This window comes from Mesoplodon mirus (genome assembly GCF_964341445.2).
Source record: "Mesoplodon mirus genome assembly, chromosome: 18".
NCBI classification, from domain to species: domain Eukaryota; kingdom Metazoa; phylum Chordata; class Mammalia; order Artiodactyla; family Ziphiidae; genus Mesoplodon; species Mesoplodon mirus.
In genome coordinates this window covers 34,524,660-34,538,993 of record NC_138994.1, presented here as the reverse complement: position 1 = coordinate 34,538,993, position 14,334 = coordinate 34,524,660, and the positions used below count along the sequence as shown (strand labels likewise).

Genomic DNA, 14,334 nt, shown 5'->3' with positions numbered 1-14,334 from the left:
ACTGTTTGCGAGGATGTGGAGAAATTGGAACCCTTTTACATTTCTGGTGGACATCAAACGGTGCTACTGCTATGGAATACAATATGGGGATTCCTCAAAAAATTAAACACAGAATTACCATATGATCTAACAATTCTTCTGGGTATTTCCTGAAAGAACTGAAAGTAGGGACCTGAACAGATATGTATACACCCAAGTTCACAGCAACATTATTCACAACAGCCAAAAGGTGGAAGCAACCTGAGTGTCTATCAAAAACTGTATGGATTTTTAAAAATGTGGTATTTACATACAATGGCATAGTATTTAGCCTTAAAAAGGAAGAAAATGCTGCCACGTGCTACAATATGGATGAACCTTGAAGACAGGCTAAGTGAAATTAGCCAGTCACAAAAAGACAAATATTGTATCAGTGCACTTACATGAGGTACCTATGGTATGAATGGACCCTATTCAAATTCTGAGAAACAGAAAGTAGAATGATGTTTGCCAGGTGCTTGAGGGAGAGGGGGATGGAGGGTTAGTGTTTAATGAGTACAGACTTCAATTTGGGAAGATGAAGTTCTGGAGATGGATGGTGGTGATGGTTGTACAACAATGTGAATGCACTTAATGACACTGAATTGTATGCTAAAATGATTAAAATGGTAAATTTTATGTTATGTATATTTTAACAATATTCAAAAAAAACCCCACAGGTATGCAAGCCATAATACCCTCCTAACCCTCCTTAAAAGGAGTGAGGCCCATGTCCTAATCCTGATGCAAACTTAAGGAATGCTCACTGCCCATTTCCCCATCTTCCCTGCCCAGGAAGAAGAACCACGAGCTGGCAAGGCAGAGCCAGAGCCAGAGGCGGGAAATTGGTCCTGACGTTAGTCCCGCTGAAGAAACTCAGAAGAGCCACAACAGAGGGTAAGACCCAAGAAGACGGACAGAGGCAGGCTAGGGAAGAGAAGGCAAAAGCAGAAGGAAGGAAATCCCTGAGAACATGGGCAGCTGATGACACTGGGAAGGGACACCACAGCTGTGAGGAAAAGGAGGATCAGACAACAGGGGAAATCAGAGAAGGGAACTGCCCCAAGGTAAGGAAAGAGAGGAGTAGGAGAAAAAAGAAGAATTGTAAGCAAGAAGGAGATTCATTCAAGAAGAGACTCTTCCCAAGTACCAGCAGGAAAATGACTTCGTTCCACTGAGGTGGCCATTTGTATCTAAAGAATCCAAGAAAGTTGCTGAAGCCTATAAAAAGTTAGGAAGAAACATTCTTTTCTGTGTAAGAATACTAATATACCCCCATCCACAGAGAACTGTGTACTGCCATTTTTTTCATTTGGTTTTGTCTTTTTTTCTCCCTCAAGAAGAGAACACTTACTTGTTTAGGAATAATTTCAATCAGGGCCTACCTTTTGTATTTGTACCAAACACTAGTACGCCATGAATGAGCTAAAGCGTTTTAATGGCACAGGGGTAAGAGTACAGGCTTGAAGCCAGCTCTGCCTGAATCTGAATCCCGGCATTGTGACCTGAGGCAATCTGCTTAAAAATCTGCTTTGATTTCCAAATCTGCAAAATGGGAATAGTAACAGGGCTACACTTCAAGGCATTACTGCAAGAATTAAATAGGGTAAAATATGAAAGCACTTAGAACAGTGTCTGGCCCACACTAATCACTATGAAGGTAGTAGCTTCCTATTATACTCCAGACCTAGAACATGAGTTCCAGGAGAGCTGAGATTTTGTCTGTTTTGTTCCCTGTTGAAGCCTCAGGTACCTCACATCATTCTTTGTTGAATAATAAAAATGTATTGAATGCCAGCAACACAGAAGCCCAAAGGAATAGCACTACCTTTCTGTTATTACCAACAACTAAAATCTGCATAACACTTCAGGCTCACAGTTCACAGAGGGTTTTCTACACCTTATCTCAGGTGATTCTGTGACGCTGCCATTATTACCTCCGTCTCACAGACAAACGAAGGCTCAGAAGACGTAAGTGACTTGCCCAGGAATCCTGGCAATTAATGCTACTTCTGTTCACTCTAGACCCCCACCCAGAAAGCTCAGAACATACCCTACTGAACTGTTCAATTCTCCTTAACTACAGATACGCAGAGTTCAAGTTCACCAAAACACTTTATCCGATTTGCTTCAATAGAATTGATGGAGAGGGAGGAAACAGAGGAAACAACATCACTAACTATTAAAGTTGAACAATGGGTACAGTGGGATTGATTATACCCTTTCCACTTCTATACATCTGAAATTTTCCATAATAAAAAAATGTAATTAAAAAATAAACTCTTCACTCCCAACATAAGCTCTGCCACTTCCAACTTCCTATTGAGCACACCTGGGTGCGAGGAAAACACCACAGCAGAGAAGTTTCTCAGTCTGAGGCACTGAAGAGAGTGCTGCACTGGGAATCAGGAAGCTTCAGTCTTCACTCTGCTTTATCTAACTGTGAGACCTCACTGGTCCCTCTAGCTCCTCTGGGCCCTGAACTTCCTCATCTGTTCCTTCCAGGGTTAAGATTCTGATTTCACCTTTCTACTAGTTCCTTAAACTCAACACACAAAACCAAAATCATCTTTTCTCTATTCTAAACCCCTAAGACCTGCTCTTCCTCCTGACCTCTGTATTCCTGCTGTCCCATTCTGCCAGCCATCCAACCACAAATACCTCAGCATCATCTCTGACTTAAGACACAGAACTGACTGTTCCTTCCCCTCCTACCTAATCAGTCACCACATCTCTCTGTTCAACCTCCAAAGTACCTCTTGACTCCACCACCTCCTTTCATTCCCAAGCACACTAACTCAGGCACTCATCATCCCTCACCTGGAGTAGTGCCATGAACTCGACTGAAAACCCTGTCTCTAGTTTCTCCTCACTCACAATCCATCATATGCATTCTCCAAAACCCAGTCATGACCTCTCAACAGCCTCACTGTCCACTATGTTCTTTCATGTAACCCAGGGTCCGGGTAATTTGGATACTCAGTTTCCGGACATCCACCTCATTTCCAACACCACCCCTCAGCCTTTGCTCGAGCTACCCTTCCCTCCAGAATGCCCTCTTCTTGCCCTGGGGCAAGTGGTGCAATTTAATGGTGCAATTTAAATGCCACCTCCTCAGTTGAAGTGTTCCCTTACATCCGCAAGGGGGCAGTATCACTCCCTCCACTGAACCCCTAAGCACCTTGTCTGAACCCCTCTTACAGCACCCTTCAAATTCCTATTAGTCCTTTCTTGTTTTGGTGCCCCTACTCTCTCTACTAGATGATTCGCTCCTTGTCAGAGGAAATGATGCTTTATTCGTCTTTGTATCCTTCAGAACAGAGCTTCTCAAAGACTGTGCCGTGGCACTGTGGTATGCCCTGAATGAGCTAAAGAGGTTCTAGTCAGTCATCCCCTCAGCCCTCCACAAAGAGACTTCAGCAGCCAAAGTCCCACAAGTCAAGCCTCAAGCAGCCTCAAGCAGCCTCCTCCTTCAGCCAAGTATACGCCACGATGACTTGAGAAGCACTAAGAGGATGCAACACGTGGTACACAATGGATGCGCACTAAACATGTGCTGAGCTGAACCTTGGAATAACTCACCCGTTCCCCTTCAACCACTATGTTCTCAAGAAAACTTACCATCCAGACTAGACTCTCTCTGAACATTCTCCCCGAACAGGTTCTGATCATCTTTTTAATAATCACCTGTTTATTAGCTGGTTATACTTGCCTTACCATCCAAAGCCCACATCGATAGTTTACTGATTAAAATAGCAAAGGATATGAACAAACAATTCACCATGAAGAGACTCAAAGAGAAAAATTCAACATTATAGAACAAAGAAGTACAAAGGCCAATTTACACTATTAAATAAGCAAAAACTTTTAAGGAAAAAATGTATTTATATCCAGTTATGGCGAAACAGGTACATCTGTATATCTCTTAGTAGTACAAACTGGTATAACATTCTTGAAAAACAGGATGGCGATATATATATCAAAAACCATAAAAACATTCATACCATTTAACACAATAATGCATTCAAAAATTTATCCTAGAGATCTAATGAGCCCGAAGAAAAGTACAATAATATCTACAATAATGTACATTAAAGTATTAACTGAAAACGAGCCAGCAACATAAATAACTAACATAAAAAGAGTTAAGTAAATTATTGACGGCATGACTTGATGAAATATTTTGCAGCCTCTCAAAGTGTAATCATGTCAATTAAAATTGTGACAACTATAACATGGAAATGTTTCATAATCTAATAAGTAGGAAAAATTCAAATTATATACATTATAATTAAAAAGGAGTACAATAATCTATGTGTGTGTGTATGTATATATAGATAGATATAGAGAGATATATATCTCTCTATATATATTTTTAACAGAATGCCAAAAATAAAATCAACTGTTTTAGGGGTAGTAACCCAAATATTTAACAATTTACTTAATAACAATTCTTAAATTATTTTATAATTTAAGAGAGGAAGTTCTACCATACTGAGCAAACTTAGGGGTCCCAGGATGCAAACTCGATATAGTCTCAGGAAGAGGTCCACACCTCTCTTTTATTGCTCACTTTGGCCTTAACTGAGAACGCTCATGTACTTCTGATCACAATGACCTATGACAACCCAGACCCCAGCTTTCCAAGGACCAAGAAACCAGCTCAGCTAGCCTTCTGATCATCCCCATGAACCTGTGGGGGATGAATCGTGCAAACTACCCTAACTCAAGAAACAAAGAACCCCTACAACAATGTTTTACTTTAGCAATCAATAAGTAGCCAAGCCTAAGTTTAATTATAAACCCTAAAAGTATATAGCATTGTCTCATTAAAGTCTCTGGGACTAGCATTAAAAATACATCAAAAAATAATTTTAGCACTGATGCCCCACAAGGACAATATTAGAACAGTCTTCTAATTGTTTTTCTGTAGTATTACCATTTTCTTAGTTTAATACTGAACGGCCAAGATACTATAATGGACCAAGAAGATTAATTACTGTGAAATAATAAATACTCAAGACTAAAATGTCATTCTTAGGGCATTTCAGCAATAAACAAATAATTTGAAGGACTAATACAACCATTAGGGAAAAAGTTTAACCTTCTGTTTCCATTGGTATGTTCCTGGTATCCAGATCCTCAGAAATGCAGATATATAGTCATTCATGACAATACACACATAGTAGATAACAGGAAAAACAGACAATTTAACACTTAACCTGTTCATCAGAGCACTGGGCGGTCAACACTCAAGAATGTTGACACAAAAACTGAAGGACCTCTGAAGAGCCAATCATATGCAGATAGGTTGAATCCCTGTGCAGTTACTCATGCAAAACAGAAGTGGAAGATTAACCTACCCTCACTTCTCTTCAAACAAACTGACAAAGCATCAGGCAGTCTGTTTGGAGTAGGTTCACCATCATCCAGTCGGCCCCAGAAGTAGCCAATTGAGTCAGGTCACCGCTGCTGCACCAGGGCCCTACTTCCTCCACCTTGTCCCAGCTCATCTTGCTGACCAGACACCCTCCTCTAGATTAAGTCCCTTTGGTCTTTTCCTCAGGCATTACCAAGTCCTTGCTTTGTAAATAAGGCTCTCCCAGACCTTACTCACCTGCAGTTCACTGCACTGGGTATCACCCAAAGAGCCCATCAGAGCTCTTTATAATTTCTGAAAGAGAGAGAAGGAACCTTTGAATACATACTAGAAAACACCACTGCTGATGTATCAGTTCTGAAGCATTTGTATCCAGTGGTCACAGCATATGGTCCTTTGGTCCACAGTACTTCAGTAAAATGTAGCATAACCAGCCAGGACCAAGAGTCCTGAGATAAAAGTTTGGTTTAATGTTACTACTAATCAGCTGTATGACCTTGGGAAAGTCACTTGACTTCTCCAGGCCTCAATTTCCTCATCTGGAAAATAAGACAGACTAGATAGAAGCAGCAGAGCATACTGCAGTGGAAAGAGAACGCCCTTTCCAAGGCACAGCGCCAGCACCACCACTTACTGGTCTTGCGACGTTATGTTCGTTAATTCACATTTAACCTAAATCTCCTCTGCAAAGCAGAAATAACAGCTATCTTGGAGTTGTTCTGAAAACTAAAGGAAACATAATGAGTTATACAAAGCCTAGAGTAAGTATACTGTGCATCTCATCATAAAATTCCACAGATGATAATTACCAACATTACTCCCAGCCCTAAGGTTACGTGAATTCAATTTCCAAACATTTATTTCCTTACAAGATCAACAAATCAAAACTTTACCAACCTGACAATGCAATTAACTGTTTGAGTGTTTCACTAACAATTCAATTACAGTTATCTTAAACTAATGGAAGTTTAAGATGATCAATATTAATTAACATCACAGGAAATAAGGGTGGAATACCTGCCTAACATCTAAACGGGTTCCGTGGCCATGCCTTCCATGACTTCTCCCTCTGCTTTCACTACTGCCCGCGCACCGAGTCAAGAGAGGTCTTCCAAACACCAAGTAACACCAACTGCTTTCTACGGTCAGATTAGGGGGACATGGCTAACGATGGAGGAAGGAGAGCAGAGGCTTTTTATCTTTTTTCCTATATACACTTAGCACTGCTTGGATTTGTTGACCATAGCATGCATCAGTTTTACATAAAAATAAATAAGTTTTTAAACTATATTAGTTACACATATTGCCTACTGAAAGGAAGCTCGCCTCACAGGATTATTTTCACCACTAGGAGAATATCGACAGAAGAAAGCAAAAAGGCAAATTCAGATGTTCCGAGAACACCTAAAATATGGCACAGAAATAACAAAAATCACAAACATTCACACGTCACAATGGTTTACTCAAAAAAATGTGCCTGCATTCTTTGAAGAACCTAATGATGAATCAGGGTTTCTGGGGGTCAAAACAAGTTGAACACACAAATTCTGGCTTTAGGGGCTTCTCTGGTGGCGCAGTGGTTGAGAGTCCGCCTGCTGATGCAGGGGACACGGGTTCGTACCCCGGTCCGGGAAGATCCCACATGCCGCGGAGCGGCTGGGCCCGTGAGCCATGGCCGCTGAGCCTGCGCGTCCGGAGCCTGTGCTCCACAACGGGAGAGGCCACAGCAGTGAGAGGCCTGCCTACCGCAAAAAAAACAAAACAAAAAAAACAAATTCTGGCTTTACCAGACAACTTCCTGCCCTTGGAGAAACTGACCCAGTACAATTTACACCAGTAAACAAGTTGGTATGACTCTTTAGTAGTATGCTGAAAAACGTTCAATTTGCTTTAGACAATTGGTAGCTTTTAAAATAAAGATAGATACATATATAAATATATATGTACACACATATATATACATATAAATTAAAAATCTTCATGTTATATCTACTATTTATTTTTGAAAGAGGAATATTAACCTTATTAAATTCAGGATAGCTCAAAAGTATAATCTCAGCCACCGGTGAAGTGACAGACCACTAAGTTTTATGTGGCTCCTAGCCAGTGCTACCGAAGTCATCCTGACTACACCCAGCAATTTAAATGAACTACAAGCTGCTGCGGCCACACTCTCCACACATATCATACTTCTCTCCTAGAAAACAATTCAAACTATTATTTAGAAATCAAATTATATTTGCATGTATACTTATCTAAGTTTATGGAAATAAACAGCCATAACACTTTGTTTATAATTTTTAAGTAGCTCCTCCCCATCTCTTGTTTATCGACAAGTTGATAAACTTGGCCCCAAGTCTACTAGGCATTTCAAACTGTTAAGCATTTAAAACAACAGGCAAAGGACCTTACTTCTTGTGCTGGGCCTGTATTTAGAATCTTAAATAGAGTCTGACAGATAATTATAGACTAATTTGCATTTAATATCAATACCATGCCTACTTCTTAAACAGAGGACAAAAGTGCATGTGTAAGATCTGGTCTACTTAGTTGTAGGTCCCTCTGCAATATTCTTAGCCTTTCATGAATATGCTCTATAGTTTTAAACTACACAAGGTCCTTTGCAAGTAGAAATGATTTCCCCTGTTATTTTGGCATCACTCCCTGCTCCAGTAAAACACTGGACTGTCCATAAATGTATACAGACTTTAAAACAATGTAGATTGAATACTTATGGTATTAGAAATGAAACTTCTTGCTAACAACTGCAAAAATCAAGCACACCAGCTGATAGAGAGGCACTTACTGACTCCCCAAAACTCCCGCCTTACCTAAAAATATTGTCCCAGCTTCCCAGCCAAAAGGGCAGACTAAAAAAGCGATGTGTTCAAAGACACAGACCCTCGCTTCACCACAAACTTCAGTACTATGGCATTTCCCATTTTAGAATGCTTCGTGTGACAACCTGTTCGGTGGCCAACCACCAACTTCACTTTGAAGTGAATACTAACACTTCACATGGTAATATGTATTCAAAGTAATATGTATTAAAAAAGGTCCAGAGGCCCGCAGACCGGTCCCCTCCTCCCCCGTACTGGTTGCCTTTAAAACCGCCCCCCCCCCCACGCCATGTTTAAAAACGTGGCTTTGGGGCCTCCCTGGTGGCGCAGTGGTTGAGAGTCCGCCTGCCGATGCAGGGGATACGGGTTCGTGCCCCGGTCTGGGAGGATCCCATGTGCCGCGGAGGGGCTGGGCCCGTGAGCCATGGCCGCTGGGCCTGTGCGTCCGGTGCCTGTGCTCCGCAACGGGAGAGGCCACAGCAGTGAGAGGCCCGCGTACAGCAAAAAAAAAACAAAAACAAAAACGTGGCTTTGGGTCTTTCCCGTCGCTCCTGTCCCGGCCTCCCTTCCCCCCACCCTTCGCCTCCACGCCGGTTCCCTCTACCCCGCCGCCCTCCTGTCCTGGAAGACACCCCGCGTCTGCATTTAATCAGCCCGAGGTTTCCCTGCTGCTGGCAGCAAAGAGCCGCTCATTGGTTTATTTATGCGTCTGTTATTGCTCTAGATCTTCGGTGCCCGGAGGCGGGCTTCTGCTTCCCGCCCCCGGGCAGACGGGGGTCGCCCTCGGGGCCCCGGAGCCCGGCAGCCCTGCAGGCCAAGCGGCGCTCTGACTGCAGCATCCGCGTATGGAAAGATACCTCTGTCCTGCCAAACCGTTCCGGGGCGGACACTGTGTCCCCGAGCCTACCGGCATCGCAGCGCGTAAGGGAGGGGGAGGGGGAGTAGTAAGCGAAAAGCAACTTTTACCTCTGTTGACTCTCCCTTCCGCTGTCTCCTCCCCTCGGCCGGTAATGCGATCTGCGACCCTCTAGATGGGGACCCCACCCCTCCCCTAGAAATGTGGTTTTGGGCTCTGCCGAATCCACCCTTTTACAGTCCCGGCTGCTTGCGAACTGGGACTTCCCGAGGCAGGTAACTCGGGGGCGCAGATGGCGAGCTCTGGCCGGGGAGCAGAGGCGCGCCAGGGCTCGAGGGAGGGGCCGGGGCCGGAAGGAGGGTGCGCCCGCCGCAGTCCACCTGCCGGGTCCCAGCCGGGCGGCGAGCGCCGGCGGCCGGGCGGCGAGCGCCGGCGGCCGGGCGAGCGGAGGACTGCGGGCAGCACTCCGGCCCAAGGCTGGTTGGGGGACGCTCAGGTCGCCTGGCTGCGACGGGGCGCGCTGGAAGTAGGGGCGCCGAGATGCCAGCCGGAGAACCAGGCGAGCGTCCCCGCAGCCCACGCCCGCCGCCTGGGCCTCTGCTCCTGCCCGAGGGCTCGCTGCAGGGGAGCTGAGCGCTCTCGCGATACTCGCCGCCCGCTTTCGGTTGCGCGGGCGAGTAGAGCTTCGGCCCGCGCCCTCGCGCGGTGGTCCCCTTGCCCCGGGGCCCGTTGGTCAGTCCGCCGCACTCTCACCTCCCATTGCCACTGGTCTCTGCTTTGCAGACTTTGGGGGCCTACTCTGGTTGCTTTTTTGTTTTCCCCTAGCAAATTTTGACCAAGAGGTGTCCAAGGGAAAATTCCTCCAGGACACCAAGACTTGCGAAATTGTATTCGGTATAAAATGCTGTTGAAAGGCTCTGAAATTAGAAGAATGCACAGGCATTAAAGCCCTCCTTCGGTGCACGGGGAGGGCCTGGGGCCTTCGGGTCCACCCAAAGGTTTTACGCTCCACCAGCCCCTAGGAGAAGCCTCTCTCGAGGAACCTGGACGGTTGCTGACAAAAGCCCTGCCCCCGGGGAGCTAAAAACTCCACCAGGCAATTGTCCCGGCCAAGTGAGAAGAGTGGGGTGTAGACTCCTTAAGGGATTGGCCCGGGGTCAGCGGTGAGGGAGGGAGCGAGGTGGTGAGTCACTGCAGGCCGGCTGAGAACGCGGCGTGTCGGGAGGGCCCTCGCCTTTGTCACCGCTTCTCTGAGCTCCGAGTGAGTTGGGAAACTGGAGCCCGGAGCCAATTTCTTGGACAATCCAGGCCCCGCCGCCACGCGGGGCCGTGGGCTGGGGGCAGGGAGGCAGCGCTGCTCGCGACCCTCTGCCACTGCCCGCTGGAAAATGAGCCGCCCCGCCCGTCTGGAGAAGGCTCCAAAGTCTCCCCTTTACGCGGTAGCCAGTTACTGTTTCCAGTCCCCCTTCTGCACCTAGTCAGCCTCTCCTATGCACTGACTTACTGGTTGCTTTGTGTTTACCCGGCACCTTAATATGTGTGGTCTGAGTTTCCTGTAATTCAGCTTTCAGTAAGCTGAGGGCAAGGACTGTACCTCGCTCATGTTTCTTTAGGAGGTGCTTTTCTTGGCCTTGCATAGGCCTGGACCCAGAGAAGAGCTTGATATATGTATGACTGCCTGACCCACCCGTTCGTTCAAGACAACGTGCATCCTGGCCCATCCTAGTGCAAGATGCCACCTGTGGCCTCAGCTCGAAAACCCTCCTAAATCCTTTCGCTGCCTCCACTCTGCCCCCTACTGTCTGCTCTCCATCTGACCAACCCAGTGAGGTCTGTGAAATGTTGTCACGTGAGTCCTCTGCTTAAACCCACGGGAGGTGTCCTCGTCACACTTAGAATAAAACCAAATTCCTAACCATAGCCTCCAAGGTCCCATGTGAGGGGGCTCCTCACCATGATCAGCACACTGGCCTTCAACATTCCCCTGCAGCAGTGCAAGCCTCCCTCCAGCCAGATCCTTGACCCCCAGATCTGATGGCCATCATCCTTTTAGCGCTCAGGTCTCAGCTCGGATGTCCCCTCCTGGAAGAGAATTTTCATGATCCCCTGCACCAAAGCAGGGCATTCTCTATTCTTTTACCCTGGATTAGGAATGTTCTTGTTTGTCTATTTGTTGATTGTTTATTATCTGCCCCAGCCCCCTTATGGAGTATAAGCTCCAGAAGGGCACAGGCCTTGTCTAGCTTGTTCACTCAGGGCCTGGCACATATATAGGCATTCAGCAAAGATTTGTTGAATGAATGACCAAACCTTTATGAGAGCGAGGGGTGGTGGTGAAAGAGTGCAGAAGCATGGAATGAGCAGCTGACGGCCCTGCCCATCATCAGACCACTGGGATTGTACACAGCTAGAGGCAGGCAGGTAGGAGTGGAGTTGGGGGGAAACAGACCCCTTGGTCACCATTAATGGTGCTCCATTCTGATTCTGATCTGATGAACCACAGCCCCAAATAATTCCCCACTCACGCCCGCTTCCTTCCCTCACTTTTTTTCTCCCCATCCCCAGCAATGGCCACATCTTATTCTGTCCAGACCTAAGGCTCAGTCCTTGGGTCTCTCTTTTTCAACTACACTGCCTGCCCTTCTCTTTCGGTCTCAAGGCTTTGAGTAGCGTCTTTACCCTGAGAAAGGACTCTAAACCTGTAGCTCAAGCCCAGGGCTTTCTCCTGAGCTTCAGACCCTAGTCCAGCAGCTTCTTAGCGTCTCCACATGAAACTCTCATGGACGTCGCAAGCTCAACATGTCTAGAGGTGAGTTCTTGAGTTCCCCCCACAAACGTGCTCCACCATGGTCTTCCCTAGCTCCATCTCTTTTTTTTTTTTTTTTTTTTTTGCTGTACGCGGGCCTCTCACTGTTGTGGCCTCTCCCGTTGCGGAGCACAGGCTCCGGACGCACAGGCTCAGCGGCCATGGCTCACGGGCCCAGCCGCTCCGCGGCATATGGGATCCTCCCAGACCGGGGCACGAACCCGTATCCCCTGCATCGGCAGGCGGACTCTCAACCACTGCGCCACCAGGGAGGCCCCCCTAGCTCCATCTCTTAATTGCTCAGGCCACAGTCACTCCTGTCTTTCTCTCAAACTCCATCTTCAATCCATCTACAAATCCTGCTTTGCCTTCAAATTGTATCTAGCAATCTACATCTCTCATCACCTCCATTGTTGCCACTCTGGTCCCATGCACTTTTATCTCCTTCCCTTTGCCCCCATTCAGTGTATTCCCAACGTAGCCACCACACTGGTCTCGATAAAGTGCAGATCAAATCCTAGCTCTCCTCTGCTCACACCCATCTGATTCTTCTCGTCTCATTCAGAGGATAAATCTAGAGTCCCACACGATTTGCCTCTGATTTGTTTGAGCTCATCTCCTGCCTCTCTCCGCTGGCTCTGTTTCAGCCATAATGGGCTCCTTTTTGAGTGTTTCCTCTTCCAGTCACACCATCTCCCCTATATTCACATGGCTCACGCCTCTGCTTCCTTCAAGCTTTGCTCAGCCCAGTGAGTCCGTCTCTCACCAGTCTATTTAAATTTTCAATACTCCCCCCCCTCCCAGACACTCTATTTCTTTCCTGCATTTTTCCCATAGCATTTATCACCTCCGAAAGTAATAAATAATTTGTTATTCAGTTTCTTGTCTGTATCTTTCCATGTGAAGAATCAGTTTGCTGATCACCAAAGACTTGTGTTTGTTACTGGGAACTACATTTCCCAGCCATGCCCTTGCCTTTGGGGCCATGTGACTAGTTCTTGCCAATAGACGTGAAGCAGAAGTGTGACTCTGAATGAGCAGGGCAGATCTGCATGACCAAAAATACATGCAAGGACTCTCAGCTGAGCAGACAACAGACCTTTATTATGTTAACCTGCTGAGAAGTTGTGATCTGTTTGTTACAGCATTTAGCACCTCAATCACTGTACCTTGGGTACAGTGGCCCACTAGAACAGAAGTTCAGTGAGGGCAAGGGCTTGTGTAGGTTTTGTTCATTTGTTTCTCCTCAGTGCCCAGAACAGAGCTTGGCATATAGTGGGTACCTAATAAATGTTTGTTGAGTGAATGAATTAGTTTCCTTTTTCCACGACCAGTCATGAAAATAAGTGAATGGTTGGCAAGGAAAGGACAATGTGAAAGGAATTTTTTGTTTGTTTGCTTGTTAAGCAGGTAGTAACTCTGGATTTCTACAGAAGCGCTGGCTACAGGTCTTGGTAAAACTAAATGGAGCTTCCTTTAATTCTGTTCTCCCCGCTTCATCTTTCTCTTTTCTTTTTCCCGCTTTTCTGCCTTCTCCATCTCTATCCCTCTAGGTCCTCCTTCTCTCTCCCTTTCTTCTTCCACTCCTTTTTCTTCCATGGATTTTCTTCTCTTTTTATTCCCACTTAATCTAAAAAAAAAATTCACTGCCTGTTAATGTGAGCTACTGCGAGTACTCAGCCAGGATATCTACTCCAGGTTACTTAAAATATAGACGTGGGAAATAACATGGGTTAAAAAATAAAGAAATATTAAATCCATGGACTCCTACTCTCCTTCTACCTTTAAGGCCCACTTCATTTCTTCTTGAAATACAGAAAAGAAGTGATGGTGGTCCAGATAATTCAGACTAACCCCCCCCCCACTAAGGACTACTAAAACAAAATAGACAATGTATTCCTCAAAACATCTGCTTGGAAACATCTGGTAGGTTAATAAGAGTGAAAACTATCAGGGGTAGACAGAACAGGGAGGTGATTCTAAGATTTGGGGTCCTTGTGCCCTAAGGTCCTTTGCTTTTGACAGCAACTTAAGTCCAGAGTAAGTATCACCTCGCACACATTTAGACAACTGTTATCAAAACCAAAACAAAAAACAGAAAATAACAAGCGTTGGCAAAGATGTAGTGAAATTAAAATACTTGTCCATTGCTGGTAGGAATGTAAAATGGTGTGACCACTATGGAAAACATTATGGCAGTTTCTCAAAAAATTAAACAATGACCATATAACCCAGCACTTCCACTTCTGGGTATATAACCAAAAGAATTGAAAGCAAGGACTCAAACAGATATTAAACACTCATGTTCACAGCAGCATTATTCACAATCACAAAAAGGTGGGAGGAACCCAAGCGTCCATCAACAGATGAATAGTTTTTTTTTTATTGTGGTATATACACACCATGGAATATTACTCAGCCTTCAAAAGGGAGG

At 45.5% G+C, this 14,334-nt stretch overlaps 1 protein-coding gene across 1 annotated transcript in view; it reads right to left on the bottom strand.

The window, feature by feature from the left end:
• Positions 1-9,151, bottom strand: part of LOC309793394 (RAD52 motif-containing protein 1-like) — a gene marked incomplete at its 5' end in the record, with an annotated part of 28,192 nt that extends 19,041 nt beyond the window's left edge. The window contains one exon of the mRNA XM_082603866.1: positions 9,146-9,151. Coding sequence (XP_082459992.1) covers positions 9,146-9,151 — 6 coding nt within the window. The remainder of the gene's footprint in view (positions 1-9,145) is intronic.
• Between the last annotated feature and the right edge of the window lie 5,183 nt (positions 9,152-14,334).